At 38.4% G+C, this 27,797-nt stretch overlaps 1 protein-coding gene across 5 annotated transcripts; it reads right to left on the reverse strand.

The window, feature by feature from the left end:
- Positions 1 to 201: 201 nt before the first annotated feature.
- Positions 202 to 27,797, reverse strand: LOC100258308 (uncharacterized). 5 transcript variants are annotated; one of them, XM_010662003.3, is made up of 17 exons: positions 27,612 to 27,797; positions 27,182 to 27,420; positions 26,897 to 27,082; positions 24,021 to 24,197; positions 21,156 to 21,564; positions 20,410 to 20,528; positions 20,183 to 20,260; positions 19,612 to 19,752; positions 18,676 to 18,720; positions 18,034 to 18,200; positions 17,682 to 17,760; positions 16,828 to 16,913; positions 15,729 to 15,858; positions 4,601 to 4,733; positions 2,972 to 3,138; positions 1,684 to 1,885; positions 202 to 687 (listed from the first exon to the last, which is right to left on the reverse strand). In XM_010662003.3, exons 2-17 carry the CDS (start codon positions 27,299 to 27,301, stop codon positions 476 to 478), a joined length of 2,451 nt encoding a protein of 816 aa, XP_010660305.1. In that variant the 5' UTR covers positions 27,302 to 27,420; positions 27,612 to 27,797; the 3' UTR covers positions 202 to 475. The 5 variants fall into 5 exon arrangements, with proteins under 5 accessions (XP_010660305.1, XP_002266770.1, XP_059598478.1 ...); XM_002266734.5 differs by having other exon boundaries at positions 202 to 684; positions 27,612 to 27,758; XM_059742495.1 differs by having other exon boundaries at positions 202 to 684; positions 27,529 to 27,758.

Consider the following 27,797-nt stretch of genomic DNA (forward strand, 5'->3'; position numbering starts at 1 on the left):
AGCTTTGGAGAACACAGCAGACACCTTCAACTCACGTCAAATATAGTTCATCACAATGCTCTTGAATCTGTTACCAGGCTTATTTTGTAAATATTAGCACAAACAAAAGTGGCAACAGAAACCCAACAAAATTTAAGCCCCAAACGTTAGTAACAAACTTTCCCCAGAAGAAGAAAAGAGGAATAAGGAAAAGAAGAAAAATAAAAATAAAAATAACTACTTGCATGGTCAAAGCTACAAAATTTACAAAGCCTGAAGCCGTCAAACCAGGCTTTGTTTGCATTTACACGGAAGCCCTCTTCTCAAGCTTTTAGCCTCTCACATAAATCTTCCTATTTCACTGATAAGAATTCTGATTTTCTTTTACCAGTAAGTATATTCAAGAATCAAGGGCATTTTTCCCAGAATATGTCAAACTATCGGTTGAAAGATGACTTGGAATCCTACACCTGTCAAGCAAAATCCATCATGTGGTTCAATCAGAGATTACTGGCGTTCTCTTTTCTAGCAAAGATTCCAGGAAGGCCGAACACAATTTTGTGATGGGTGGAAGATTATGTGATGATCCACAAAATATGGTCTCCCAGGGCTTTTCAGATGGCAAAAGTGGTGCCAATTCAGTCTGATTTCTCTTCGCATCAAACTCTGGTAATGCCCCATAGATTGATGCATACCCAAATTTCCCTGCTAAAAGGAAAGGAAAACAATCATACAATAAAGATTAGAGAATGCATGAAATGTTGGTTCTAGCTTTCAAATAGTAAAAAATGTAACTCAAAATAAACTAGGGATGCAGCTTAGACGCATTGGCCTAACTCAACCCAACATTTAAGGAAGTTTGGGTAATCATTTTTAATCCTTAGATTGAGTTTTGATTAAATTTTTTCAACTCGAACTTAATTTGGGTTGTGAACTCGAAGCAAGATTTGATCAACCCGAGACTTACCTAAACCTGATTGAATATTTTTATGATATTTATAATATATATTATCCTATATAATAATATTCATTTTCTTTTTAGTTTTTTAAGAAAAAGTACCAAACTATAATTATAGTGTACTTTTTCTATTTTTTTTAGAAAGATATATAAATTTATTTTTTGTTTTTTGTTACTATCTTAAAATTCTGCTCCATATTTCTATTTACTATTTAAATTTTAGTATAAATATATAGAAAAAAGTTTTTAAAAAACATTATGAATGAATTTTAAATCATATAACCCATTCAACCCGACTAACCCGAGCTTAGAAAATGAGGTTGGGTCGGACTTGGGTTGAATACCTCGAGTTAGAGATCAGGTTGAATTAGGCTCAGGTTGCTTATTTCTTCATCGGATTGGGCTATCAGATTAGAGAACAATCTGCCTAAGTTACAGTCCTAGAATAAACACATTCCTCTGTCATATGCATACTTGCATTTTCTGGTTACCACTCTTAACAAAATGAATGACTCCACATTAATATAATACAAGGAGATTGACTTCTACATTTTCTTTACCATTTCAATCTCTAGGATTCTATTGGATTACAATTACCCATACCTTCAGTTTTCATTAACTATTTCATCTCAGTTTATGGTTTAATCCAACAAGGGCAATGGAGCAACAAAATAATGCAGTTAAGAAGGCCTGATTTTGAGAAATAATAATTAAAAAAAAAAGTAATACAAGAACGAAAACTTTACCAGTTTCATCCTCAATACCAACAGGTTTCTCTCGAACCACCATGCTGGGCTCATGTGCTTCTAGGTTGTATGGGTTAAAGAGAACGTACTCATGGTTGCCATTTATATATGCAAGCAATGCTGGAGGCAGTTTTCCATCCGAAACATTCCCTTTGAAGGAAGCTGAATTTACATGAATAAAGGCAAGTCCCCCTCCCTTGGCCTATTATATCACAAGCATAAAGACAGCCTTAATGTATTAATATCAACTTATTCAAATTTTCTACTGTTCAAAATGCAAGGAAACATGCAGAAGCTTAATGCTGCAACTGCCTGTATGGTAGGCCACCAAGATGATAATCTAAGGGCATTCACTAAATAGGAGATGAAGTCCATGCATACAACAAACACAATTATAGCATCTATTACAGGTTTCTGTGGAATGGGAGAAAGACACCAAACAAGGTTTGGAAGATTGGCTACACATAATAAAAGAATTAAAAAGGGCAAGAAACTCAAAGTGAGATGAACCTGAAAATGCACCTAAACAGAAAAGACAATAGAATTTCTCTCATGAAATAAGTCAAGACATTCCCAAATATTGTGTAACAAAGTTATAGTCTGAGAATCCCCTTTTGTTCAACTCCATAGACTACAAATATACATATAGTAAGATTTTTTATTAAGTTGAGGACCTGAAACCATATGGTGGTGCATTTTGAGGGCTAGAAACAAGGAAATAGCATACAGAAAACCTAATTTTTGCAGATGAGAAGTGTTGAAAAAACCAAGGCCCAACCACAAAAGTAGCTCACACTTCATGAAGGGCCTCAAGCTTGGCTTTGGGCCACATAGATAGGCTCACCCACAACTTTAAGGAGTCCGGGCCAGACTGGTTTTTGGGCCTCCAGCAATCCTGCTGTAATGGAGTTCCTTAAGGATTTAATATAACAAAATAATATCCGCCACTGCAAGGCCACAAGCTTTATCAATCACCAAACCTAGAATCCATATCTTCAATTAGTCCTGCACCTCTAAGTACCTAGCAAAAGGATATTTATTCATCTAACCCAGACCAGAAATAGTTCACCAACTTAAGTGCTTGGCATTACTTCTGTACAAATCCCTAAGACAAACATTTCACACATCAATAGAACTACCATGCACCTGAGTAACACCAAGGTTTTAAAAAATGATGCACACTTAAAGGCTACAAAACGAAATGTTTCCTTATCGAAGTAGGATAAAAAACAAACAAATAAATAAATAAGCAGTTCCCAAGTAAATGACCTTGGACTCAAAAGAATACCTTCTTTACAAACCAGGTAGTGACAGGAATAGGTTCTCCCACATTGAATAATAAAATCGCCCCATCTCTTCCATCTATCTTAGTTTCAGTCAACTCAGTGTGCTTGGATGATCGAGGAAGAAGGGTGAGAACAGCAAAATAAGAACCATCCATCACACAGGCTACAGCTGCCCAAAATATAAAACAAATGTTTCAGATGCCTGAAAGAAAGTTGAACTTTAAGGAAGCTAATGGCTCTGATATAAACATTCATAAGAGGAAACTGCAACTTAATCAGCCAACAATAGGGTAGGCTGCTTAATGATTTTAATACATCAACTCTGGTAATATGAGAGTTCAATAACCAGAACTTGTCAAAATCAAAATCCTCATTTAAATGTTAAAATATTGTCATAGAGAGACAATGATCAGGCTTCTTGCAAAGAGACACTCATGAAACCATTTGACATGCATATCTTGCAGAGGGATACATTATCATCACTTGTCATTATCATTAACATTACTTCTTCCTCTACTTATTGCGGAGAGACACCTTATTTCCATTTTTAAAGATAAGAATAGGACATCCAAACAAAAAATTTATTCTTTTAATTATATCTCGGCTTCACTGTCAAACTTTAGAAGCTTTACATTACAGTATAGGACTCCTTTAAACTATCGTATAATTAAAACAACTCTAATGCCAACAAACTTTTTCTGAATGGGCACATAAAAAATTAATAAGCAAAGTATCCACCAAAAAAGGGGTGGAAACAGTACACGAAGCATACAAGAAATGCCGAGGCCAACAAATGAGAAGGAAAACCCTAAGCTGCCGTTTGCATAGACTTCATGTTTTCTATTGTTTAAAAAAACAAGAGAATGATAATAACTCCTATATAAAATGCAAGAACTATTTGAGACTTACCTCAAAAAGATAATGATTTCTAAAAACTCTTTAAAAAATATGAGAAATTAAAAAAAAAATTATTACCTAAAATTTTAAAAGTAATTTTTAAGGACATAAGATAAATCTATACATTTCGTAGAATAGTTGCTCTATTTTATATAGAAATTACTACTATTTTCTATTTTTAAAAATGGAAAATAGGAAGTGTATCCAAACAAGCACTAAGCGAGCCTAAGAGAATCTACAAAATCTAAAATAGATGCTACATTAGCTTCCCCAAGGCATCATCCAACATTTTATAAGATTTACTATTAGACTTTTCTATTAATTGTTAAATATGGATGTACCTTTTATGGATAAACTTGTATTAGTTACATACACCAAGGATGTTTTTTAAATTATTACCAGATCATATGCTGATATGCACATTTAAGAAAACAAAAGAGCTTATTTTTTAGGATCTCATGCACTAGAAACTTTCAAATTTCTAAAATGGCTAAAGTTGATATAGGGAAGATAATATAGGGACAATGATATTTAGAAACCACAAGAGAATTAACTAATGCAGTCAAGCTTCATGGTCATGGGGGTTGACATGGTTTTATTGTGATATTTAACGAAGTTCAGTTTTATTTTTTTCTTTTTCTTTTTTCCTCTAACACTAAACTGTTTCCAATACAATAATAAAAAATAAAAATAAAAACAATAAAACAATAAAAAATGAGTAAGATTTGGCCAACCTTCTGCTTGAAGCTTATATGACCAAGATTCAGACAGTTTCGACAAGCTCCAAAGAGACAGTTGAGATTTTGAACCTCTGGATGCAGACACAAGATACTCTGACTTCCCAATAAATGACAACATCGTGATTGGCTGTAAAAGAATAATCGAATGAGATGCAAAGAGACAAATCCATGAAAAAAAAACACATACTCTAGGAAGGCAGTTCTCCACACTGTATACAACTGTCTGTGAAAGCATCCACTCTCACTCTCTCTGTGACTGTTTGACTGTGTGTGAAGTGAATGAGATACAAAGGGACAAATCCATGAAAACAAAACACATACTCTAGGAAGGCAGTTTTCCACTGTATACTAGTGTCAGTGAAAGCATCCACCTCACTGTGTGTGTGTGTGCACGCGCATGTGAAGCACTGAGATTTGTACTGTTCCAACAGGTTGTTATTCCATGTTTTTTGGCAACTGTATGCCAACATATCTAAACATGGGTAGTCTCAAAAGGAGTTGCTCCACATTTTCCACCTACCATGACAAAAAAATTTCAGAGAAATGGCTGCTAAGAGAGGAGGCAGATGTTGGTTTGCAGTAGAATCAAAGTCTTATGAAATCACGGCGGAGGTGACTGGGGAGAGACCTAAGGGTATCATTGTGGAAAGAAGCAAAGGATATACCTCATGGATCAGATTTGGAAGCATCAGTTTATGTTGCTTATTGGAAGGAGTGGAGGCTTGTTGCAGGGGAGTGTTGATGCTAGGCCATGTTAAAAGTTGGGAAGATGGAGGAAGAAGGTATAAGTTGGAGATCCGTGAAAACAAGGCTGGTAGGTATATTTTATGCTCTGTGGTTGACTTGGAATCAAAGAGATTTTGTTTAGTGTTTCCAGAAGGAAAAAGTGTTTTGGGAGGATGGGTATTGTTGGCCGAAAAACTTCGTTTTCTTGGAGTTGGGTCTCAGGAGGAGTCCAAGGGAACTGCTGCATTTTATGGGACAGGGTGTTCAGATGGGGAATATGTGAGGAAAGCCAAAAAATCCTATGTTGAAGCCGTGAAAACAAGAGGGAAGAAGTTTGGGGAGGCAGTGTGGCTTCAACTAGGGGAGGAAGAAGTGTCAAATGAAAGGAAATTCCTGGGACGATGTCTGGTGGGAAGATGGGGACAATCCTCAATGTTGGACCCAGATATGCAAGCTTTCGAAAGTTGGGGGAGATCTGTGTGGAATACTAAAGGAGGGGTGAAGTTTTCGAGGTTGGGAGGCCCTCTGTTGTTAATAGAGTTTGAGACTAAAGAGGAGGCAGAAAAGGTGTTGTTAAGAGGACATCGGTGGTTTAAGGAATCATTCTTGAGCTTGGAAAGGTGGGACCCAAAGGTGGGGTGTTCTATTAATGGCGAGAGGGATAAGAGTGTCTGGGTGAGAGTTATGGGAATGCCGTTGCATTTTTGGAGTCAGGAGATACTCAGAAAAATCGGTGACTGTTGCGGGGGGTTCCTCGCAGTGGATGAAGACACTGCAAATTTTAAGGAATTAAAATGGGCCAGACTATTAGTGAGATCGGAAGGCTTAGAGTGGCCGAACTCACTGCAAGTGGCAGTCGGGTCGGTCTGTTATTCTCTACAACTATGGTGGGAGGTGAAACCAGGGCTGACGGCAGTGGTTCCGGCGACTAGAAACGAGATGGGCAACGAGCGAGAGGTTAGGGATGAAGGAGAAGGAGATTCACGCGCTGGTTTCAAAAAGGCCAATGTACGGACGCATGGAGAACCTGCAAAAGTGGACGTGCCGTGTGAAAATGATGAAGGGGGATGCAGCAAGGCAGCTGCGTTCTCTGAAGCGCTGTCGGAAAAGGTAGCAGATGGAGTCGGGTCCACAGCCAGCCAGCACATAACGTGGGGGAAGAATACTATTTGCGGGCCTGGGAAATCCCTCGTGTTGGGCCGGCAAATGATGGTGGACTTGGGGCGAAGGCCCAAGGAGAAAGGCCAAGTGACTGAAGGCCAAATAGAATTAATGAAAATGGGCCGGCCCAAGTCTCCATCTTATAAAGACTCTGAGGTGGAGATGGATCGATCCAGAGAAGCTAGGGCTCCCGTCGGGGGATTGGGCGTCAGTGGAGAACTTGAGGGGGAGATGGTAGGAGCTCAGATGGGGTCGCGTTCACCGGCCGTCAATCTTACAGTGTTCACCAACGAAGCCTTGATGGAGGAAGCGTCCAGGTACTCAGACCAATCTTCTTGTTCTCTGTATTCTTTGGGGAAGCGGGATATTTCTCTTTCTTCTACTCCTTCTGGTCGAAATGGGGAAAGTGTAGCCAGGACTGGGGTCATCATTCAGAGCAGTAGCTCTGTTGAAGCTGGGGGTGCAGTTATGGGTCCGTTAAGGATGATATGGGCGGATGGAAGGGAGGCCGAGGTATTGGACAGTGCGGGTAGGGAAGTAGGGGCTTTCGGAGAGAAAACAGAGGGGGATACGAATAGGACCATCCATGAGGATATGGAGGAGAGGGAAGAAGAGGAGGAACCTTGTTGGCAATCTAGTAGTCTGGCTAAGTTTAGCCGCTATATTGGAATGCCGACGGAGGGATTTGAAGGGGAAATTTTGTTTTTACTGAAAAGAATGAAAGAAAGGAAGATTCAGAAAGGACAAATGGACGGCAGAAAAAGCAAAAAATTGAAGTCGTCCAAATTTGAAAGAGAATTGAGGAAATTGGAATGGACAGTGAACTATATTGGAGAAGGAGGAGGAGAAGAAGGGGTAAACACGTGCAGGTCTAAATGAAGTTCCGGATGCTCACTTGGAATGTAAGAGGGGCCAATAATTGTGACAAGAGGAAGGTTATAAAAGCTTTGATAAAGAAGCATAAGGTGGACCTGGTTTGCCTTCAGGAAACTAAGATACAAGAAATGTCAAAGGGTATTATTTGCAGCCTAGGGGTGGGAAGATATCTTGACTGGGGGGCAGTGGACTCAAGAGGGGCAGCTGGTGGTATAGTGGTGTTTTGGGACAACAGAGTATTGGAATTGGTTGATATTCATAAAGGTGGGTGTTCCATTTCATGTATTTTTAAGAACAGCGAGGACGGATTCATGTGGATGTTTACAGGGGTATATGGCCCAATTCTGAGGAGAGAAAGGGAGAGTTTTTGGGAGGAGTTGGGGGCCATTAAAGGGCTCTGGAATGGGCCATGGTGTGCTGCAGGGGATTTTAATGCCATCCTGAGTCCAGAAGAGCGCAACAGGGGGGGGAGACTGAATTCGAACATGAGAAGGTTCGTAGAAATCATTGAAGACTTAGAGTTAAAGGACGTGCCTTTAGTCGGGGGTCCCTTTACTTGGAGTGGAGGGGTGAACAATCAGTCCTTCTCAAGGCTGGATAGGTTCTTAATTAATGAGGGCTGGGACAACCACTTTGGTGACGTGCGGCAGTGTGTCCTTCCAAGGCCAGTCTCTGATCATTTTCCGGTTCTGCTGGATGTAGGGGGTGGGAGAAGAGGCCCTTCCCCTTTTAGATTTGAAAACATGTGGTTGAAAGTGGAAGGTGTTAAGGAGCTTATGAAGTCTTGGTGGGAGGGGGGTAGATTCAATGGATCAGCAAGCTTTATTTTGGCTGAAAAAATAAAAGTTCTGAAGGCTAAGCTAAAGGAGTGGAATAGAGACACATTCGGCAGGATTGAGCTCAGAAAAAATGCGGCGTTGGAGCAGGTGCAGTTTTGGGATGCAAAGGAGAAAATGAGCAGACTGAACTTGGAAGAGCTGGAAGCTAGGAAAGAAGCGAGGGAAGATTATAAAAAATGGGTGTTACTTGAAGAAATCAGTTGGAGGCAAAAATCTAGGGAAGTGTGGCTGAAAGAGGGGGACAGAAATACGGGTTATTTCCACAAAATGGCTAATGCTCATAGGAGGAGGAATAATGTGGACAGAATCAAGATTAATGGAGCTTGGTGCTTAGAGGAGAATGAAATTAGGGAAGGGATTGGCAATGCTTTTAAGTTGCTGCTGTCCAGTTCGGGGGACTGGCGTCCTTCCATATCCGGGCTGCAGTTAGAGACTCTGGATCAGTTGGATGCTAGTACTTTGGAGAGCCCGTTCACGGAAGAGGAGGTGTACAATGCTTTGTTGAGTTGCAATGGGGATAAAGCTCCGGGACCAGATGGACTTTCTATGGCTTTTTGGCAGTTTGCTTGGGATTTTGTGAAGGAGGATGTGTTGTGTTTTTTCAAGGAATTCTATGAAAATGGAAAATTTGTTAAGAGCCTAAATGCAACTTTTTTGGTCTTAATTCCAAAAAAAGTGGGAGCAGAAGATTTGGGGGATTTTAGGCCCATAAGCCTGGTGGGAAGCTTATATAAGTGGTTGGCCAAGGTCCTAGCCAATAGGCTAAAAAAGGTGGTTGGAAAGGTGATCTCCAAGGCCCAAGGGGCGTTTGTGGAAGGGAGACAAATCCTAGACGCAGTGTTGATAGCTAATGAAGCCATTGATTCGACTCTGAAAAATAATGAGAGTGCCATCTTGTGTAAATTGGACATAGCGAAGGCCTATGATAATGTGGACTGGACTTTTATTCTCACAGTTATGCAGAAAATGGGTTTTGGGGATAAATGGATTAGGTGGATAAAATGGTGCATCTCCACTGCAAGTTTTTCTGTATTGGTAAATGGAACCCCTACAGGCTTTTTCCAAAGCTCAAAGGGATTGAGGCAGGGTGATCCCCTTTCCCCTTATCTTTTTGTTATAGCAATGGAGGTTTTTAGTGCTTTCCTCCAAAGGGCTGTAGAGGGAGGTTATTTATCGGGGTGTAGGGTAAAGGGGAGAAGTGAAGAAGGGGTCCTTATATCCCATTTGTTGTTCGCCGATGATACTCTGGTGTTCTGTAAGCCGTCTCAAGACCATTTGACTTATCTTAGTTGGCTACTTATGTGGTTTGAGGCCGCTTCGGGATTGAGAATAAATTTGGATAAAAGTGAACTCATCCCTGTAGGAAGGGTAGAGAATATGGATGACCTTGCTTGGGAGTTTGGTTGCAAAGTGGGTAGCTTGCCGTCCACATATTTGGGGATGCCTTTGGGGGCTTCTTTCAAATCAACATCAGTTTGGGATGGAGTGGAAGAACGCTTCCGTAAAAGGCTAGGAATGTGGAAGAGACAATATTTATCCAAGGGAGGGAGGACGACTTTAATTCGAAGCACGTTATCGAATTTACCAATCTATCTTATGTCTTTGTTGTGGTTACCGAGTGTAGTCAGACGGAGACTAGAAAAGATTCAAAGGGACTTCCTTTGGGGTGGGGGTAATTTGGAGCGAAAGCCTCATCTAGTAAGATGGGAGGTGGTGTGCTTAAGTAAGAAGAAAGGGGGCTTAGGGGTAAAAAACCTATCTATTCTCAACAAGGCTCTTCTTGCTAAATGGAATTGGCGGTTTGCTAATGAGAGAGAAGCCTTATGGAATCAAGTGATTAGAGGGAAATATGGAGAAGAGAGAGGGGGTTGGGCCTCTCGGGAAGTGAGAGAGGCTCATGGCTTGGGGTTGTGGAAAGGGATAAGGATGGATTGGGAATTAGTGAGCAATAGGATGGTCTTCATTGTTGGTAATGGTAGGAGGGTGAGGTTCTGGAGAGATAAATGGTGTGGGGACTCTCCTTTGTGTTCGTCTTTCCCGTCTCTATTTGCTTTGACTGTTGATAAGGAAGAAAGTGTGGCAGATGTTTGGGATTCCTTGGCGGAGGGGGGATGGGGGGGTTGGAATCCATGCTTTTTAAGAGCTTTCAATGATTGGGAGATAGAGGAAGCATCAAGTTTTATGGAGCAGTTACATCGTAGTAGAGTTATTGAGGTTGTGGAGGACAGGGTATCATGGACTGAAACTAAGAGTGGTAATTTCTCGGTTAAATCTCTATACTTGGCCATGGAAGCGGGGGGGTCGGCTCGGTTTCCTTCTAGCCTTATTTGGAATGCGAATGTGCAGCCCAAGATCAGTTTTTTTGTATGGGAGGCTACGTGGGGCAAAGCACTAACCTTGGACAAGGTGCAGAAAAGAGGATGGGCTTTGGCAAATAGATGTTTTTTGTGTCTTGAGAATGAGGAGACCATAGATCATCTTCTTCTTCATTGCTCAAGAACAAAGGTTTTATGGGATCTTCTTTTTACTGTTTTTGGGGTATCTTGGGTGTTGCCTTATTCTGTTAAGGAAACCCTTCTAAGCTGGCATGGATCTTTTGTGGGCAAAAAGCGTAAGAAGGTGTGGAGAGCGGCTCCTTTGCACATTTTTTGGACGGTTTGGAAGGAGAGGAATCGGTTGGCCTTCAAGGATGATACGTTGTCAATTCAAAGATTGAAATACTCTTTTATTTTTTCTCTTTGGGCTGAAACAAAAGTGTTCATAGTTGATTGCCCTCTAACTATAGCTAATTTTATTGATTGGATGGGCTCTAATTAGGGGTGTATGTTGGGGCTTTTTGTTTCTTTTAGTATTCTCTTGAAGGAGGGTGTATAGGTTTGTATTTCTTGAGCTGCCTTCTTGGTGTCTCTTTTTAATAGAATCTCTTTTACCTATCAAAAAAAAAACATATCTAAACATGGGCAAGCAAAAATATTCTAATCTCACTGAAGTCAACCAAATGAGAAGATGACAAAAACAAAAAGAAAGTTTGAGTAATATGTGATCCAAATGAAGGCTCAGCCTTATGTTCTTCACAAAAATTTAGGACACGATAAAAAAAAATTGATAGACAAAAGCTTGTATTAAGAGACGCCAAAAAAGGGGGTGCAGCCCACATATATAGGCAGTATACACAAAAAACCAAACAAAGCACCAGAAAAAAAAAAAAAAACCTAGAAAAGAGCAAGGTTAGCCACAATAAAGAGCATCCAAAAAATTAAGATAAGAGGGAATTTCCCAATCCAAAAACTGTTGGGACCACTCCACAAGGGAACGGGTAAAGAGATCTATCAAACTTTGCTCTGACAATTCTTCATCTTTGAAGGTTCTTCAGTTGCGCTCTCCCCAAATACACCAAAATAAACAAATCAGAGCCAGCCATCATGTGAAGATCCAAAGATGGTACATGATCAGATCAATAAAATAGAGGACTCAGATCTTTAATGATACACTTGATCCAGCACCACAATTAGGTTTTTAGAAGGCAAAGGGGAAGGAAGCTCCTTTAGTCAGGGAAGAGATTGAGGCTAAAAGAATGGCATCAGAAGATTTTAAAAAGTGGGCTCTGTTAGAAGAAATTTCTTGGAGATGGAAATCGAGAGAATTATGGTTGAAGGAGACAAAAATACAAAATTCTTTCATATAATGGTAAATGCTCATAGTAGGAGAAACTTTTTGGCCAGAGTAAGAGTGGATGGGAGTTGGCTGTCCGATAAGGAAGAGATCAAGGAGGGGGTGTCAAATGCATATCAACATCTCTCTGCAGAGAACGGAGATTGGAGACCTAGTAGTAAAAGGTTGTCCTATGAATTGGGAGGAGGCTAGGTGTTTGGAGATTCCTTCCTCCGAAGAAGAAGTCTTTTCAACTCTTTCAGATTTGAATAGGGACAAAAGCAGCAGGTCTTAATGGGTTTCCTATTGCTTTTTGACAATTATGTTGGGACTTTGATACGAGTGAAGTGATGGGTTTCTTTTGGGGAGTCTATGAACAAGGGTTATTTGAAAGAAGTTTGAATGCCACTTTTTTTGTCTTAGTCCCAAAAAAGGGTGGAGTAGCAAAATGGAAGGCTTTTAGGCCTATTAGCTTCGTGGGGAGCTTGTACAACTTATTGGTAAAGGTTCTAGTAAATAGGCTAAAAAAAGTGGCAGGTAGGGTGGTCTCTATTTCTCAAAATGCCTTTGTTGAAGGGAGACAAATTCTTGATGTCGTCCTTATTGCAAAGAGGCCATTGACCTATGGTTAAAGAGTGGTTTTAATGGTATTCCATGTAATCTCCACATAGAGAAGACCAATGATCATGTAAATTGGAGCTTTTTGTTTCTGGTCTTGGATAAGATGGGTTTTGGCCATAAGTGGATTAGGTGTATTAATGGGTGCGTTTCTACAACTAAAATATTCAATACTTGTCAATGGGACTCCCATTGGGTTTTTTTCCTAGTACTAGAGGGTTGAGGCAAGGAGACCCTCTTTCTCCTTATTTATTTGTTTTGGCAATATAGGCTCTTAACTTTCTTCCTAAGAGAGCTAGGGAGGCGGGATTCATATCAAGTTTTAAGGTGGGAGGTAGAGGTGGCAAGGGAGTGAAGGTGTCTCACCTTTTGTTTGTGGACAATACGATGATTTTTGTGAGGCTTGTACGAACCAAATGATGTATCTTTATTGGTTTTTGATGTGGTATGGTAAAATATTTGGGCCGAAGATCAACCTAGAAAAAAATAAGTAGATCCAAGTAGGACAGGTTCTCAATGTGAAAGAGTTGGTTGGTGGACATTCTAGAATTTAGAGTGGGGGGTCACTACCTTCCAAGTATCTCAGACTTCCTTTGGGTGCCATCTTTAATTCAACGGTAGTTTGGGACTTGGTGGAGGAAAGAAGGTTTGTAAAGTGGAAGAGACAATCTATCAAAAGAGGAGGGGGGGCAATTGACTCAAATAAAAAACACTTTATCTAGTCTTACCATTTATTCCATGTCCCATTTTGTTATTCCAAGAGGGGTGCGTCATAGACTCAAAAAAAAACAAATACAAAGGGACTTCCTATGGGGAGGGGGGTCTCTTGAAAATAAGTCTCACTTAATGAATTGGGTCAAAATTTGTAAGCCAAAGAAGGAGGACTAGGCGTTTAGAATCTTTCTGTATTGAACAAGGCTCTCCTAGGCAAGTGGTGTTGGAGATTTACATTTGCAAGCGAGCCCTTGTAGAAGCAAGTAATCATAGGCAAGTTTGGGGAAGGAAATGGAAGGGGTTGCTTTGGAGACAAGGGAGTGGTATGATGTAGGGTTGTGGAAAGCTATAAAGAGAGGGTGGGGTGCTTTCAAAAGTAAGATTTCTTTTGTTGTGGGCAATGGAAGAAGAGTCAGATTTTGGAAGGATATTTGGTTCAAGAACACCCCTTTTTTAGAACCTCTTTCTCATCTTTGTTTGCTATAGCTACCTTAAAGGATGCTTGGGTTTTTTATGCATGGGAGCAGGCTGAAGATGGGCATCACTGGAACCAATGTTGATTAAGAAAGCTCCATGATTGGGAATTGAATTGAATTGAAGTTTTTTAAGTTTTTAAAATTTTCAAGTAAATCTTTTTATTTTGGGATGGTTGAAAGGAGTTTAGAGCCATTCCAGATGGATCTGATATGGAATTCATGGGCTCCAGTAAAAGTGAGCTTTTTCTTTTAGGAAGCAACTTGAGACAGGGGTTTTTCTCACAACTTATCATCTATGATACCCAAGGCAGAAGCTCCCACCACAGTTGAATGGCAAAGCACAACTGCCTCACCACCAACGGCACCTTCCTCCCATCTGTCTTAATCAGAGCCCTAGACCAGTGCAACTTCCATCCACCAGTTGCATCTGCATCCACCCCTAAGAAGCCCACACATGCATTGCCTATTGCTTAGAGAATCCCTTGTCCCATAAGAACAATTGGAGACCTACTATTCTCACCCAAGCTTCATTGGCCTGACTCCAAAAAATCCAGCCTCTAGTACCCACCTGTCCAACACCAACTTCTTCTGCTTGTAAACTCTCAACCCTACTTGTAAAACCTTTTCTACGAAAATTCAAACTTAAATAAGATGAGAAGCTCCCATCAAGGCTAAATGGATATTCCCTTTCAGTTTCCAATGAAACCTAGCCCAAGCCTTTAAAGCAGGCAAAAATGGGGCCTCATCAAAGAAATCTTCCCACCTTCCTCCTAGACAGCAGCTGAAAGACTGCATTTTGTTGGAGTCCAACCCCCCAAACTGCAACCACACTGCTTCTCCTTCACCCCTCAGATCCTCACCACATATATGCAAAGGAAATTCCCTCCTTAAGGCCCTTTGCTCCTCTCTCCTGCGAAGAAAGTTTCCCAGTTTTATGCAACTCAGCAAATTTGTGGGGAGGCACCACTCCAAAGCATCTCATCTTCTTAGCGAAAACACAAGCCCCCCACCCAACCCCTTTACCGCTGCCTCGCATGGCTCCTTTCCTTTCAGAAAAACCAAGGACAATCTTTTTGCTTCCTCAAAATGCACTAAGCATAAAAGAAATCTTCTCGTCCCATTGCTATGAAGCTACAACTTGTAGCTTCTCCCTCCATCTAGTCCTCTCTTTAAATCTCCAGGCGTTCACTTTATCAACAAGCCTCCACCCCTTCCAAAAGCATGGAGAGACCCTTTCCTAACCGCGACTCCTCTTCACAATCTTACCAGTTACCTTACCTTCAACATTATCAATCTAAATCTCAAAAAATTTGATTCTATTGCAAACCAACTTCTACCTCCGCTCACCTCCATGCCTTTCAATGAAGCATTCAGTTCAAAGGAACTCCCAATTGGTACCTTACAAGAACCTGGTTATTTTAAGCTATATATATATATATATATATATATATATATATATATATAAATAATCTAAATCTCAAAAAATTTGATTCTATTGCAAACCAACTTCTACCTCCGCTCACCTCCATGCCTTTCAATGAAGCATTCAGTTCAAAGGAACTCCCAACTGGTACCTTACAAGAACCTGGTTATTTTAAGCTATATATATATATATATATATATATATATAATCTAAATCTCAAAAAATTTGATTCTATTGCAAACCAACTTCTACCTCCTCTCACTTCCATGCCTTTCAATGAAACATTCAGTTCAAAGGAACTCCCAACTGGTATCTTACAAGAACCTGGTTATTTTAAGCTATATATATATATATATATAAATCGCTAAATATTATAATAAATATGGAAACTAAACTTGGCATTTGTGAAAATAAAACACCATAAATATTTCAAATATACTGATATTAAACATGATATTAATATGTTGTCATCAGTATTATTTAATGCATTGATTAAAAAATGCATTTTCAAATCTCAACCAGGAAATCTAACAATACAATTCAATGTTTTGTGTGAAAAAAAAAAAAAAAAAAAACCTTGTGTTTTAAGGACAATACACACAGATAGGCAATACTGGTCAGGTTATTCAAAGAATCACCTCCAGAGTCTCTCCAATAACAGCCACAAGGACATTCTTCTCTGGATCCCATATTGTGATAACAGTTTCTGCAGCAATGGCCAGAACAGAACCATCGGCAGAAAATGTGGCAGCTGTCATCGGCTTTCTTCTGCAAAGAACAAAAGATTTAGCCAGAATAACCAGGTTGTAGCATAATATTTGGGGCCCATGCTGTAATCAGAGATAGATAAATAAAAGAGGAATATTCTGAACAGCAGGTTAAACTAAACTTTAAGGGGTAACCAGCAGTAGCTCTACAAATCAAGCTTGCATACCACATGCAATTTTTTGTAAAATTTAAAGTTCAGGGGGCAAAAATAGCCAGGAGAAAAACTGAAGAACAAACCTCAAGGTCCTAATCAAGTCGTGCTTAGCACACTGCAAAAACATGGAGCTATTTTTTAGCTCCCACAGATCCCCATCCCACCAAAATCCAACTTGGCACAGAATTTTATTTTATTTTATTTTATCAGAAACAAACATATGTATTAAATAAGATGAGAAGGATGAGAAATCCTCCTCATGAAATACAGACCTGATCAAAAAGAGCCCAGTAAACCTCCTCTATACTAGGGTCTATACAAAACGTACAAAAGCCTAAACAGGTTGGCACAGAATTTTATTGTATGCAAGTACTTCCTAACCATCAAAGAGCCTTAAAGCATGTTTGGCTACACATTAGAACACTTGAGAGGATACTTAAGGATAAAAACCTCTTCATAATGGAGCTAATTTGAGATAATTTGGTAGAAGTGCTTGCATGAAGGGGTTGATGAGCTTAAAAATTTTTTATATATTGTATAGAAACCTCTTCTCTACCTTGTTCTTCTCAAAAAAGCACTTCATTAAAGTTACAGTTGGCCCCCGATGGATGTGTTATAATGAAATGAAAATAAATTTTGTAGTCTTCATGCTAGACACCTTGGCTTGTCTTGAATGGAACAAAACCTCTTCCACTTCACTTTCTTTGTTAGACATGTTTTTATTCCAGGAATACATTATTTTTATATTCCACACTCAGCAAAGAAAAACAATGAAAGCCTCTAAAACAGATGATTCAAAACAAAGCAAGTCATACTTATATGAACCAACAGCATGGCATGTCCAGCCAGAATTCTGAAGCGTTTGATCTCTTTGCTGAATCTCATGACTGCAAGCCCAAATCTGAGAAAACAAAACAAACTGTAAAATTACAAAGCAGAAGGCACTAAAAATTAAAAAACATTCCATACAAGATTTAAGTCCTTTCAAGCACTCATGGAAAGTGATGGATGTAATTTTCTGGTGAAGCCAGTATGAGACACAGTACCACCATCAAAATTAGCCTTTTCACATGGATGGCAGTAAAGGATAAAGATTCTAACCATTGACCATTTGATCAGTTGGAGAAAGGTAATTATAAGTAGATATTGTAGGTTCAAAAACAATGAAGAAAATGTCAACCATTCTTTTTTCTACCAGAGGAATTCCAACCATCTTTCTGTTTGTTGTTTGGCAGTGAGTGAACTTATAAGTCATTGCTCCATTTTTTAAATCAAATGGGTTGTCCTGGAATCAGAGGCTTTCCTAAGAGGATGGAATTCTTTATTTTATTTTATTTTTATTTTTGCTAATTTGCCGAGAAGGTATAGTTCTAAAAAGCATAGACCTGCAAATGCTTGGTGCCCTGCTCCTTCTTGCACTTTGGTGCCTATGGAAGGAGAAAAGTCAGATTTTTTTAGGAGATCAAGGTATTTTTCTTGGATCTGAAAGGTGTTTTTGTGAAAAGTTCAATATTGGGTAGTGTTTGATAGTGTCTCACTTTCCAGTTCTTGAATGTGTTCTCCATCACAGTTATTTTCTTTCATTTACTACTCTCTGTCTACGGGCCTTCCTTTCTCTCTTAATACAGTAAATTTCCTAACAAAGAAAATCCGTTTGATATCTGATTACCTTGAAGTCACCACCATATGAAGAGCTGACGGCCATATGACGGGTAGGATGAAAAGCAATAGCAGAAATACCAGCATCCCTGCACAATATTCAGTAGGTAGCATAATGTTGATAACTGCCGAGCAAAAAAGTAATCATTTTCATCTCCAGTAAACTCAAGTGTGAGTGTATGTGTAGTGATAAGTGGCAAGAGACATAAATTTCACTCCTCATGCTCAGTAATCCTATGCTTTTCTTGGCATTCTGGAAAATACTCAAAACCAACCAGGCTGATGATAAAATTATCAAAAACTATAAGAACATTTATGTTTTCTCTATTCATTTTTTCAAGTTGGACTAGGCAGGGATAAACCTGTGAGGTTCATAAATGATGGTGGATAAGATGAACCCTTTACTTTGAGAACCAGATGTCCAAAATTTAAGACAAACAAGGCCTCCTAATCCTTCTTCAGGAAACTTGGTTTCAGCTGTACTCATCATAGACCCATCTGGGGAGAGGACCATCAAAGTCACTACCACCTGTTACAACAAATTATAAGCATATCAATTATACATGAAAATGCATCAACAAGAAATGCATATTATGTCACCAAATGAAAATGGTGCAAATAAGCATAGATTCAAAAAAACAACATTCCCGTAAATACATCTGCATAAAAATTTTGGGAAAAAATTCATATAAATTATTAGCAAAAAGAAAAGAAGTGAACAAGATTAAGATGAACCGAAGATCAATGGCATCAACCGATTTAAGTACATGCTGATCAATTACTGATCATATGGATGTGGTACTAGCATTATGTATAATACAAGGTAGAAGTTGAATACAACACAAGAAAGAAGTTCTGATCAAATATAGATAGTTACACGATCAATAAAACATGACACATCCAAAAAACCATTCCTGCATGAAAGAGAAAATGAGTGTGAAGGAGCATAATAAACCCCATAGGTGGATTTTCAAACAAGAAAAAAACTTAATAACTTTATATACCGTGACATCATCACTTGGTTGATGGTTTCTCTCACAGATTTGGACCTGCAAAAGGCAAAAATTAGAGTGTTTTCACTACCAAATACTAATTGCTTATAAGAAACACAATGCACACTTGATATATGGAAATTACATTTTCCTAAAATGTAATACTGATACACATTTGATACCCTTCCTACTGTCACATATATATAGTGCAGAAGGACAGGGATTGAAAACACCATCTGACACTTCTTCAGGGAAGGAGAAATATAAAAAAATACTTCAGTATAGAAGAGTACATTGATAGAGTGATTTCATTCATTTTCTAGGGCAATTTCCCACAAGAGTCTACAAAGCAATTTTTGTAGATCTTAAAAGATATTGACTAATATATTATGTTTAAAACACAATGCATATTATCTACAATGATGTTAGCATTAATGTTTTATGAACATGAATGTAAGACCTTACTTGAAAGAATAAAAATGGATCAAGATAAATATTTCAAATATGCTCATAAATATAATCAATATGTCAATGACATTTTTTTTGATGAGCAAGAAATATTTTATTAGAAGAAGCACCCAACAAAAAGGGGTGCAACACATGCACACCGGAAGTATACAAAGAGTGCCCGAAGGGGACCAAGTTATAAACACCAAAGCTTTAGCAGACTTTCTTTTTTTTTTTTTTTGATAAGTAAATCATAATTGTATTAAACAATCAATGACACCTGACAAAAGCATAGGACCCACATCCAAAGACTTCTTAGACCACGAGAAAAGAACAAAGAGAAGACTTTTTCAAAGTTTGAGATACTGCACTGCCCATAAACACACACACATATATATATCCAAAAAAAAAAATATTGAATCAGGAGAAAAGTAAAGACAGCAAACTGTGTTAGGAAAGAAAACGCTAATTGAGTCACGGTTTTAATCATTACATGCTTACCTCAAAATTTTCACGATCATCAAATAAGCTGTAAAATTGGATGCAGTAGTTCTCTGTACGAAAGGCAACCAAGCCAGCAGTTTGATCAAATATAAACCGGCTATGTAAACCTTCATATATCTCTGGAAATGAACAAGGAAGCTGAAAGACAGTGCAAAAGTTTTTCAAGCATGACTATTTTATTTTGCAAATGAAGCAACAAATCACGAAGAATATATGAAGCACAAAACAAGGAAAACCCTGACTGCTATTAGGTATATATATATATATCACAGAAAGCTAAAAGTAAGTACTCTACAAATTCTGCTCATCCAAGAGAGAGACAAGGAGAGGGCAAGGTTAAGGTTTATACCCTAGTTGGTTAATTAATATTCAACAAGATCTAGTGGGTATCAAGCTAAAAGCATGGCATCTAAATACACATTTCTTTTATGGTTTCTTGTACCAAGCGAAGACATTCCCTCCAATCAACCAAACAAGTAACCGATTCACTCATTTTTTGATAGATGACTAAAGGCCAACACCAAATAAAAAAGAATGCCAAGAAGCAAACACCCTACTGATAACAAACCTTGATCCCAGATATGGACTTCAAGATTTCCATTGAAGGCATTTTCAGCAGGTGAATCCGATTATCTGAACAAGATACCTGCAGACAACTATTTCAGTAAAATTGGCAACAGCAACTGGCTCCATTTCAGAAGCAACATAAAACATAATCATGATGTCAATAATATTTTTGTTTGTTTACCCAAAAAAATAAAAAGGAAAAAAAATATATCTTTAAAAGAATCTTACAGAGGAAAGTGAAGGATCTAGTGAAGTTGCAAAATATAAAAGTGGAGATCCAATTCGGGGTAGAAATTTCTTTTTTCCTGTGTCCAGTTGCCAAAACACAAGAACTCCTTCCTTTCCACCTGAGTGCCGGAAAACAACAAAATTACCATGAGCATGAAAAGGATGAATCAGAAAGAGGAAAGAAGTAGATGAGACAACAGGTATTGTCAGTTTGCATCAGATACCGCCAAGCAACCACCAAATATGCAAGGGAAACACAATGCAACACCACACCTCCAAGGAAGTAGTTGTTGAATGGAAGTCCATAAATCTATTCAATAGTGGCAGTTGTATCATAGAAATTGCCCTATTATAATTAACAAAGCATTTGGCAATACAAGTCCGTAAATAATGGAGCTGTGAAAAGAAAGTAGGAGCCATCAACGCAACTGATGGTAGAGGACCAGTTTTAAGATTTCAAAATTTACAAGCTCAACTGCGTGGATAGCTGTCATTTTCTGTAATAATCACACTCATGATCATGATTGTGTATATAAAGTTACACAGATATAGCACAATGGAGCAATTCAATCCCATGGGATGTCCAGACACACGAAGTATAGATGAGATAACTATTGTGCATGTCACTAAAAATTCAGCAATGCTGGAAATCCCACTCAGAAGCTACAATCCAACAGTTCACAATAAGACTATGACATCTCCAGTACAATGCTAGATATTGATGAACAATGTTGACTTTCGTCTACCTGAAAACAAATACGCCCCATCAGACGAGAAAGACAGCACCTTCACTTCAGCAGAGTGCCAATGCCAAGTGGCACAAGAATCAGCATCATCATCACCCCTAACCCCAGGCCTTTCATCTTCATTGTTCATTGCTCTTCCATTCATTAGTCCATCACCCATAGAGAATGTTCTCCTACCAAAACTTCTCCAAATCAAAATCCTCCCAGTTACATCACCTGCAGCTACAATTCTCTCAGTCGGATGGAAAGCAAAAACGGTCAAGTTCTTTGTGTGATGCAATGTTATCTTCTTAATTGGAGCCCCCTCGTGATCATGAGCGATAACCTCCCATACATGAAGCTTGCGCTTGTTTCGAACTCCAAAGAATTTTCCCGAGGAACTAATGGTTATTAACTCTGGTTGTTGAGTCTGTAAGAAGGTAATGACATGTATGATATAAATATAAAACTACAACAAAATAAGAGCAAAACACCTTTTTTCAAAATTGCATGGATACATCGAGCTAATGGCATGTATGATATAAATATAAAACTACTACAAAATAAGAGCAAAACACCTTTTTTCACATGAGGACTGAATCATTGTCTTCAAAATTATATATGGATTCTCTGTTCCCGTCTGTTAGAAATTCTGGTTCAAATGCATAATTCATTAACTACCCACTAACATCATAATTAAGAATGTCAAATTTAATCTCTCTAATACTCAACTTTGTTCAACCATTCCATTTTCATTAACTCTCTAATGATAACACTACCTCCTCAAAATTTGTCAAATTTTGTCAATAAATCAATAGTTATCAAGCTTCTCTTCATTTCTCTAGTAGGTTAAACATCGTCTTCTTTATGAAAGCAAAATTTCCAAAGAAAGAGATCAACAAGTACCAACAAGGAATCATTTAAGAAAGTTTGTGAAGATTGAAGTGCCTCTGGAATACTGTTCATAGATTGTATAACAAGAAGGAATTGCTTGGGTGTGGGTAGGTTCTTGGAATGGGTTGTTGTGGAAGATAGGGGTCAAGCACAGGGGATATTGGTCTTATGGGACAATAGGGTGTTGGAGTTAATTGATATGGAAGGGGGGCATTTCCAATCTCTCATTGATTCAAAAACAGAGACAAAAGTTTCGTTTGAATGTTTTCAAGGGTGTGTGGGCCGATCCTACATGGGGTGAGAGAGAGAGCTTGTGGGCAGAACTGTGTAATATTACAGGGCTTTGGGAAGACCCATCATGTATCAGTGGAAACTTCAACGTAGTCAGATTCCCTGAGGAAAGGAAGAACTGCTTGAGAAGGTCAACATTAATGAGGCATTCTTCTAAGATCATTTTTTTTTTATAAGTAAACACACATATATTAGCAAAGGCAAACGCCGCAAAGCATACAGGGAGTATACGAGGCGACGAAGGCCTCACAACAAAGGACCAAAAAAACAACAAAAAACCCACCAGCCCTCAACTGGAGGCTATCCACTCCAGGAAACCTATAAGGGAACGGGACTCCGCACCATCATACAATTTTGCCTATAAGGAAACCTATAAGATCATATAGGAGCTTCATTGGGACCTCCCATGGGTGACCAGTCCTTTTACTTGGAGTGAAGGATTGACTAATCAGTTCTCATCTAGATTGGATCGTTTCCTTCTATAGAATGGGAGAATCATTTTAGTGGTTTGACTCTGTGTTTTTTGCCAAAACTAGTTTCCAATCACACTCCAATTTACTGGATGGAGAGAGGGGAGGGGTGGATGACGAGGGGTAATAGCCCTTTTTGAAATTATGTAGCAGAAAGTGGAAGGGTTCAAACACCTAGTTAGAAATTGGTGGGTAAGCTATACCATTAGGGGATCATATAGCCACATCTTAGCTACCAAGTTGAAAGCCTTGAAACAAGATCTAAAATCTTAGAATGGAGAGTATTTGGGATTGTCACTACCAATAAAGCTGCAGCTCTAAATCAGATTGGTTTTTGAGATGCTAAAGAAAGGGAAACCGTTCTTTCAAATGAGTAAATGAGGCTAGGAGAAAGGTAGTAGAGGAGTAAAATAAGTGGGCACTAATGAAAGAAGTCTCCTAAAGGCAAAAATCAAGAGAATTTGTGATAGTTTGCATGGATAAGAGGAGTGGGGGCTTGGATATTAGAAGTCTATCAATTCTTAATAAGACTCTTCTCAACAAATGGGGTTAGAGATTTGCTTGTGAGAAAGGTTCTCTTGGAAGTAGGTCATTACAAGAAAACATGGGGAGAAAAAGGGGGCATGTAGCTCTCACGGAGTGAGGAAAAGATATGGGGTGGGTGTGTGGAAGACCATCAAAAGGGGGTGGGAGGACTATAATGCCCAAATTATAGGTTAACCAATTGAAGTGTGAGTCTCACTTGGGAAGGAAGAGCTATTTGTTCACAAGTATGCTACTGATTTGGTGTGCCTGGCGTCAGCACTCAAATCTTTCGAGGGAACTGTTTCTGTCGCAAAAAGGGAAGAGGCCAGGACCAGAAAAGATTTAAAAAAAAAAAAGGAAAGAAGGAAAACACCATTTGAAATCTGGAAAACTTACTTTTGTTGGGAATTTGTATTTGAACCTGGCCACCTGTTTGATATATTTAATGCAATTCCCCGGGCAGGAAATAAATAAATATGCCAAGAACAACTAAATTCTCCTAATTTTACACCATTCACAACAAGAGCTTAGGTTCTGGCTTAAATAAATTCAAAACTTATCACTACTACTTTTCTAATGTGTGCGCTGCTTCTTAAGAATCGTACCTTATTTTTGGGTTTCTGTCAAACAGCTATGGGCCTATATAACTGTATATTACAAATATGGAAATTTAATTTGCAAATATGTAAAGATCTATCTCATTCACCTCCGCCAATATAACTCCAGCAGCTAGACGAGACTTTGTCAAGTTACACTTCAAGATTTTCCGATGCACCTTTGGCTGGTCGTCTTGTATTTTTGTATTTTCAACAGACAAATAAGCGAAAAGATTAGGAGTTTTTCCATCAGTCTCAGCTAGTTGGCTTAATATACCTGGAATTACCTGAAAAAAAATTAAAAAAAAAAAGGATTTTTCAGATCGAAACAATGAATGTTATGTAGAGAGATAAAAAGGTATAAAAAATAACTCCTTAGTGAGATGAAAAACACACATAGGGTTATAAGATATAATTCATTCAATATCCTATGTCTTTTGTTTGCACTAAGATACGGACAAGTGGTTTACTGTGAAAAATTTTATATTAAATGTATCATGTATAAAGATGGTGGTAAGTTAAGCCACTACTTGGTTTTGTATTCCTATCTATGGCTTCCATTTTTCATTCATGCCATGAAGTACGATTTGTCTGAAGCTCCTAATTTTTTCCCCCTTGGTGGTTGGAGCTGGAAGAGAATGAAATGAGGATGTAACTTGGGTTTCACATTGTGATCCACAATTAAATTTTTAAAAGCATATGTAGAGCTTCCTATTGAGAGTTTGAAATTCTCCATGTTGCAAATGCTTTTTTTTTTGAAGTGGAGGCATCTAGAGTCACTTTTCATTTGTTCACTCTATGGACTCTGACATTTGAATCTCCAAGAAAAAAAATTGCTTTTTCTCTATATTTATTTTTTTCATACAAGGTTATCATCACAAACATGCTCTTATAATAAGCATCCATTTGAAAGAAAGGAAAACTAAAATTCCTAATAAGAAGCAAACACCCATAGACATTTTTATTTTTTTTTGGATAAGCAAACAGAGCAAGTCTATTAAAAGAGCGCCAAGGGGACACATCCTATGTATACAAGAGGTATACACAAAATACCAAACATAGAAAAACCAACCAGTAACAACCAATAACAGCCAAAAAATAATAAATAAATAACAGTTACAGCCACGACTATCTAAAAAGTCAAGAATTGACAAAATTCCCACATCTAGCGAAGCATTTGTCCATTTCAAGAGGGCTCTAATGAGGTTCTCTTCTAACCTTTATTCTAAGAGCTAGCTTTTCACCATTAAAGATTTGATGATTACAATCTTTTCAAATGCACCAAAACAAACATAGGGAGCCATCCACCAAACATGGCATCTCTTTTCATCCAATCAAACTTCCACTCAAGAAGCAAATTTCTCATAGTTGCTGGAACAATTCATTTCAGGCCAAAGATTGCTAAGAGAAACATCCATAACCCTATTGTTCTCTCATAGTGAATCAAGATATGGTCAGTAGACGCTTCTCTCTCTCTGCTAAGACTACATATATTAACCATTGACTACCCCCTCTTTATTTTTTATTTTTTTTTTTTATAGGTAAATTTTTGTCCTATTGGGACTTGAACCTGGAACCTCCCACACACCCTCTCCATCCTTTTAGCATTTGAGTCCGGCCTCAAGGGCAGCTACCCCCTCTTTATCAACATGTCAATAGTTAAAATTTTCTCAAACTATTTCCTAGGTGAAAAAATGAGATCTCAAAGGTGCATGAGACCTCCACTCTAAACTTCCTTAATGGGGAACTCCACTCTGTATTTAGTGCACAAAGAACTATAGTATGACTTTACACTGTGACTGAAAAAAAACCCTCCCTACCCTCTTTCCAAACCAAGATATCTTCTCCTACATCTTGCACTTTCATTGTATAAATAAGCTCCTTAAATTGGGAGACCCCCTCCATTTCCCCGTCCTGGAAGAGGAGGTCATGGAACACCATGGTGGTAGTGGTGCTATGGCAGTAGTATTTTTTTTAATTGTGACAGTGTGTTTACACAAGTCCTACCAGGGAGAACTTGGATATGACACCTATCAAGGTCAAACTCAAATAAGGGACTAGAGATGCAACACCTTAAATTCCCTATCATGAACTGCCCAATAGCAGAAACTGCTATGCTCAGATTCTTACACAAGATTCAGCAGTCAATGGCATCCTGAATGACACTATCATCACAAATAATACTAGAAAATGGAAAGTGCATCATGTCAGACCACACTGTAGTGATGAATCCATTTACCATTTCTTCAATGCCTCCACCTAGCATGATATAGTTTAATATCCTATCATATAAAAAACAACCACTCAGTTTTCACAGGACATCCAAATGTGCATAAAAATAATATTTTAACCAATCTTAAATGGTATAGAACTCGATATTCATGTCAATAAACATTTCGCTAGTGCCTTTAGAACACAATGCAGATGCTGATACACCTCTAACAAAACTATGATAAAGAAAACAAATAAGTATTTATCATTTCACTTGCAACAAATAAAGGAGATGAGAAAAGAACGAAATTAGTTTAAAAAAAACAAATTAAATATAGTACCATTTAATTTAAAGCAGTTAAGATTTTTTTTTTTCTTTTTTTGGTAACACCATGCACATGAAACCCAAAAGTTAAACAACCAAAGAAACAGATAACCAAGAAACAAAACCCATTTTGTAGTGGTTTCCCTTTTTGGTTAAATTGATGAGAAAACTGTTGAGACGAAAGGAAATCAAACTTCAAATTTTTTATTCATGTTGTTTGGGTTTCTAAAGGATGCAAAACTAACTTCAAGCACCCAACGTCATTAAATCAGGCACAGGCAAGCTAAGATTCCAGGAAAGTAAAAAACATTTTGATAATTTTCTCATCTTCCAGCATTTTCTTTATGCCAATCACAGAATCCATCATCTCCTACCCCTGGGTTCCTTTTACTCATTGAAAACAAAGCATAAGTTCTAAAATTGCACAAATGTAGAATAAATCCATCATACCATGGAGAAGATTGGCAACCGAATATCAACTGTCTTCATCAATTCAGGCAGTGAAAAATCCCAATAACGAACAGTTCCATCCAGTGAAGAAGTCCAGCAGTAGCACAGGATTTTGCTGGAAGGAGTAAAAGCTGGAACCACTACAACCGATGTTACAAGTGCTGTGTGCCCTTCCAACTCTGTGATCTGCTATTCATAATAAAACCAATTGTGAGCCTACGCGCTTGAATCTTGAAACAAAGACTAAAAATAGAGTTTACAAAGAAAAAAAAAAACAAAAAGGACCTGCAAGCTAGTTGAAGTGCTGAAGATAGAGACGGTACAGCCGGTGCAAACAAGCAACTTCTTAGCATCGTTTGAGAACACCGGAGGCGAAGAAACCAAACTCTTTCCTCCTTTGATCATTTTTTCTTTTAATCACAGTGGCGCCGTCACAGAAAGATCATGCAATGGATCAATTTGAACTGCAACTCGCTTCACCTCAATCCAGCCCCACAAGAATGAAAATCTCAAAACAAATATACCTAGCAGACAACAGTCCAATGAGGAATATGTCACCAAGAAAAAATTACAAATAAAAAACTATAATCCAAAAAAAAAAAATCCCAAAATACATTTGAGTTATTTCAAACCCTGTATGAAATTCCAAACAAAGGTTTAGAAGAGAGCTGAGGGTGAGCCCTGGATGAGTCGAAATTGGAGAGAAAAAATGTACCCGTGAAAGTTGAAGGTCGTCTTCTGTTCTTCTTTATGGAAGTGTGTGGTTTCAGGGCCTTTAAAGAGAAAAATAAGTCATTCTGCTGGAAGAGGCGCTAGGGTTTTGGGTTTAAGACACCGAGGGTTGATACGGCGTGTGCCGTCACACCAGAACGTTTCACGTTATATTAAAAGTGACGAAATA

Source organism: Vitis vinifera, chromosome 14 (assembly GCF_030704535.1).
Source record: "Vitis vinifera cultivar Pinot Noir 40024 chromosome 14, ASM3070453v1".
In the NCBI taxonomy this organism is placed as follows: Eukaryota; Viridiplantae; Streptophyta; class Magnoliopsida; order Vitales; family Vitaceae; genus Vitis; species Vitis vinifera.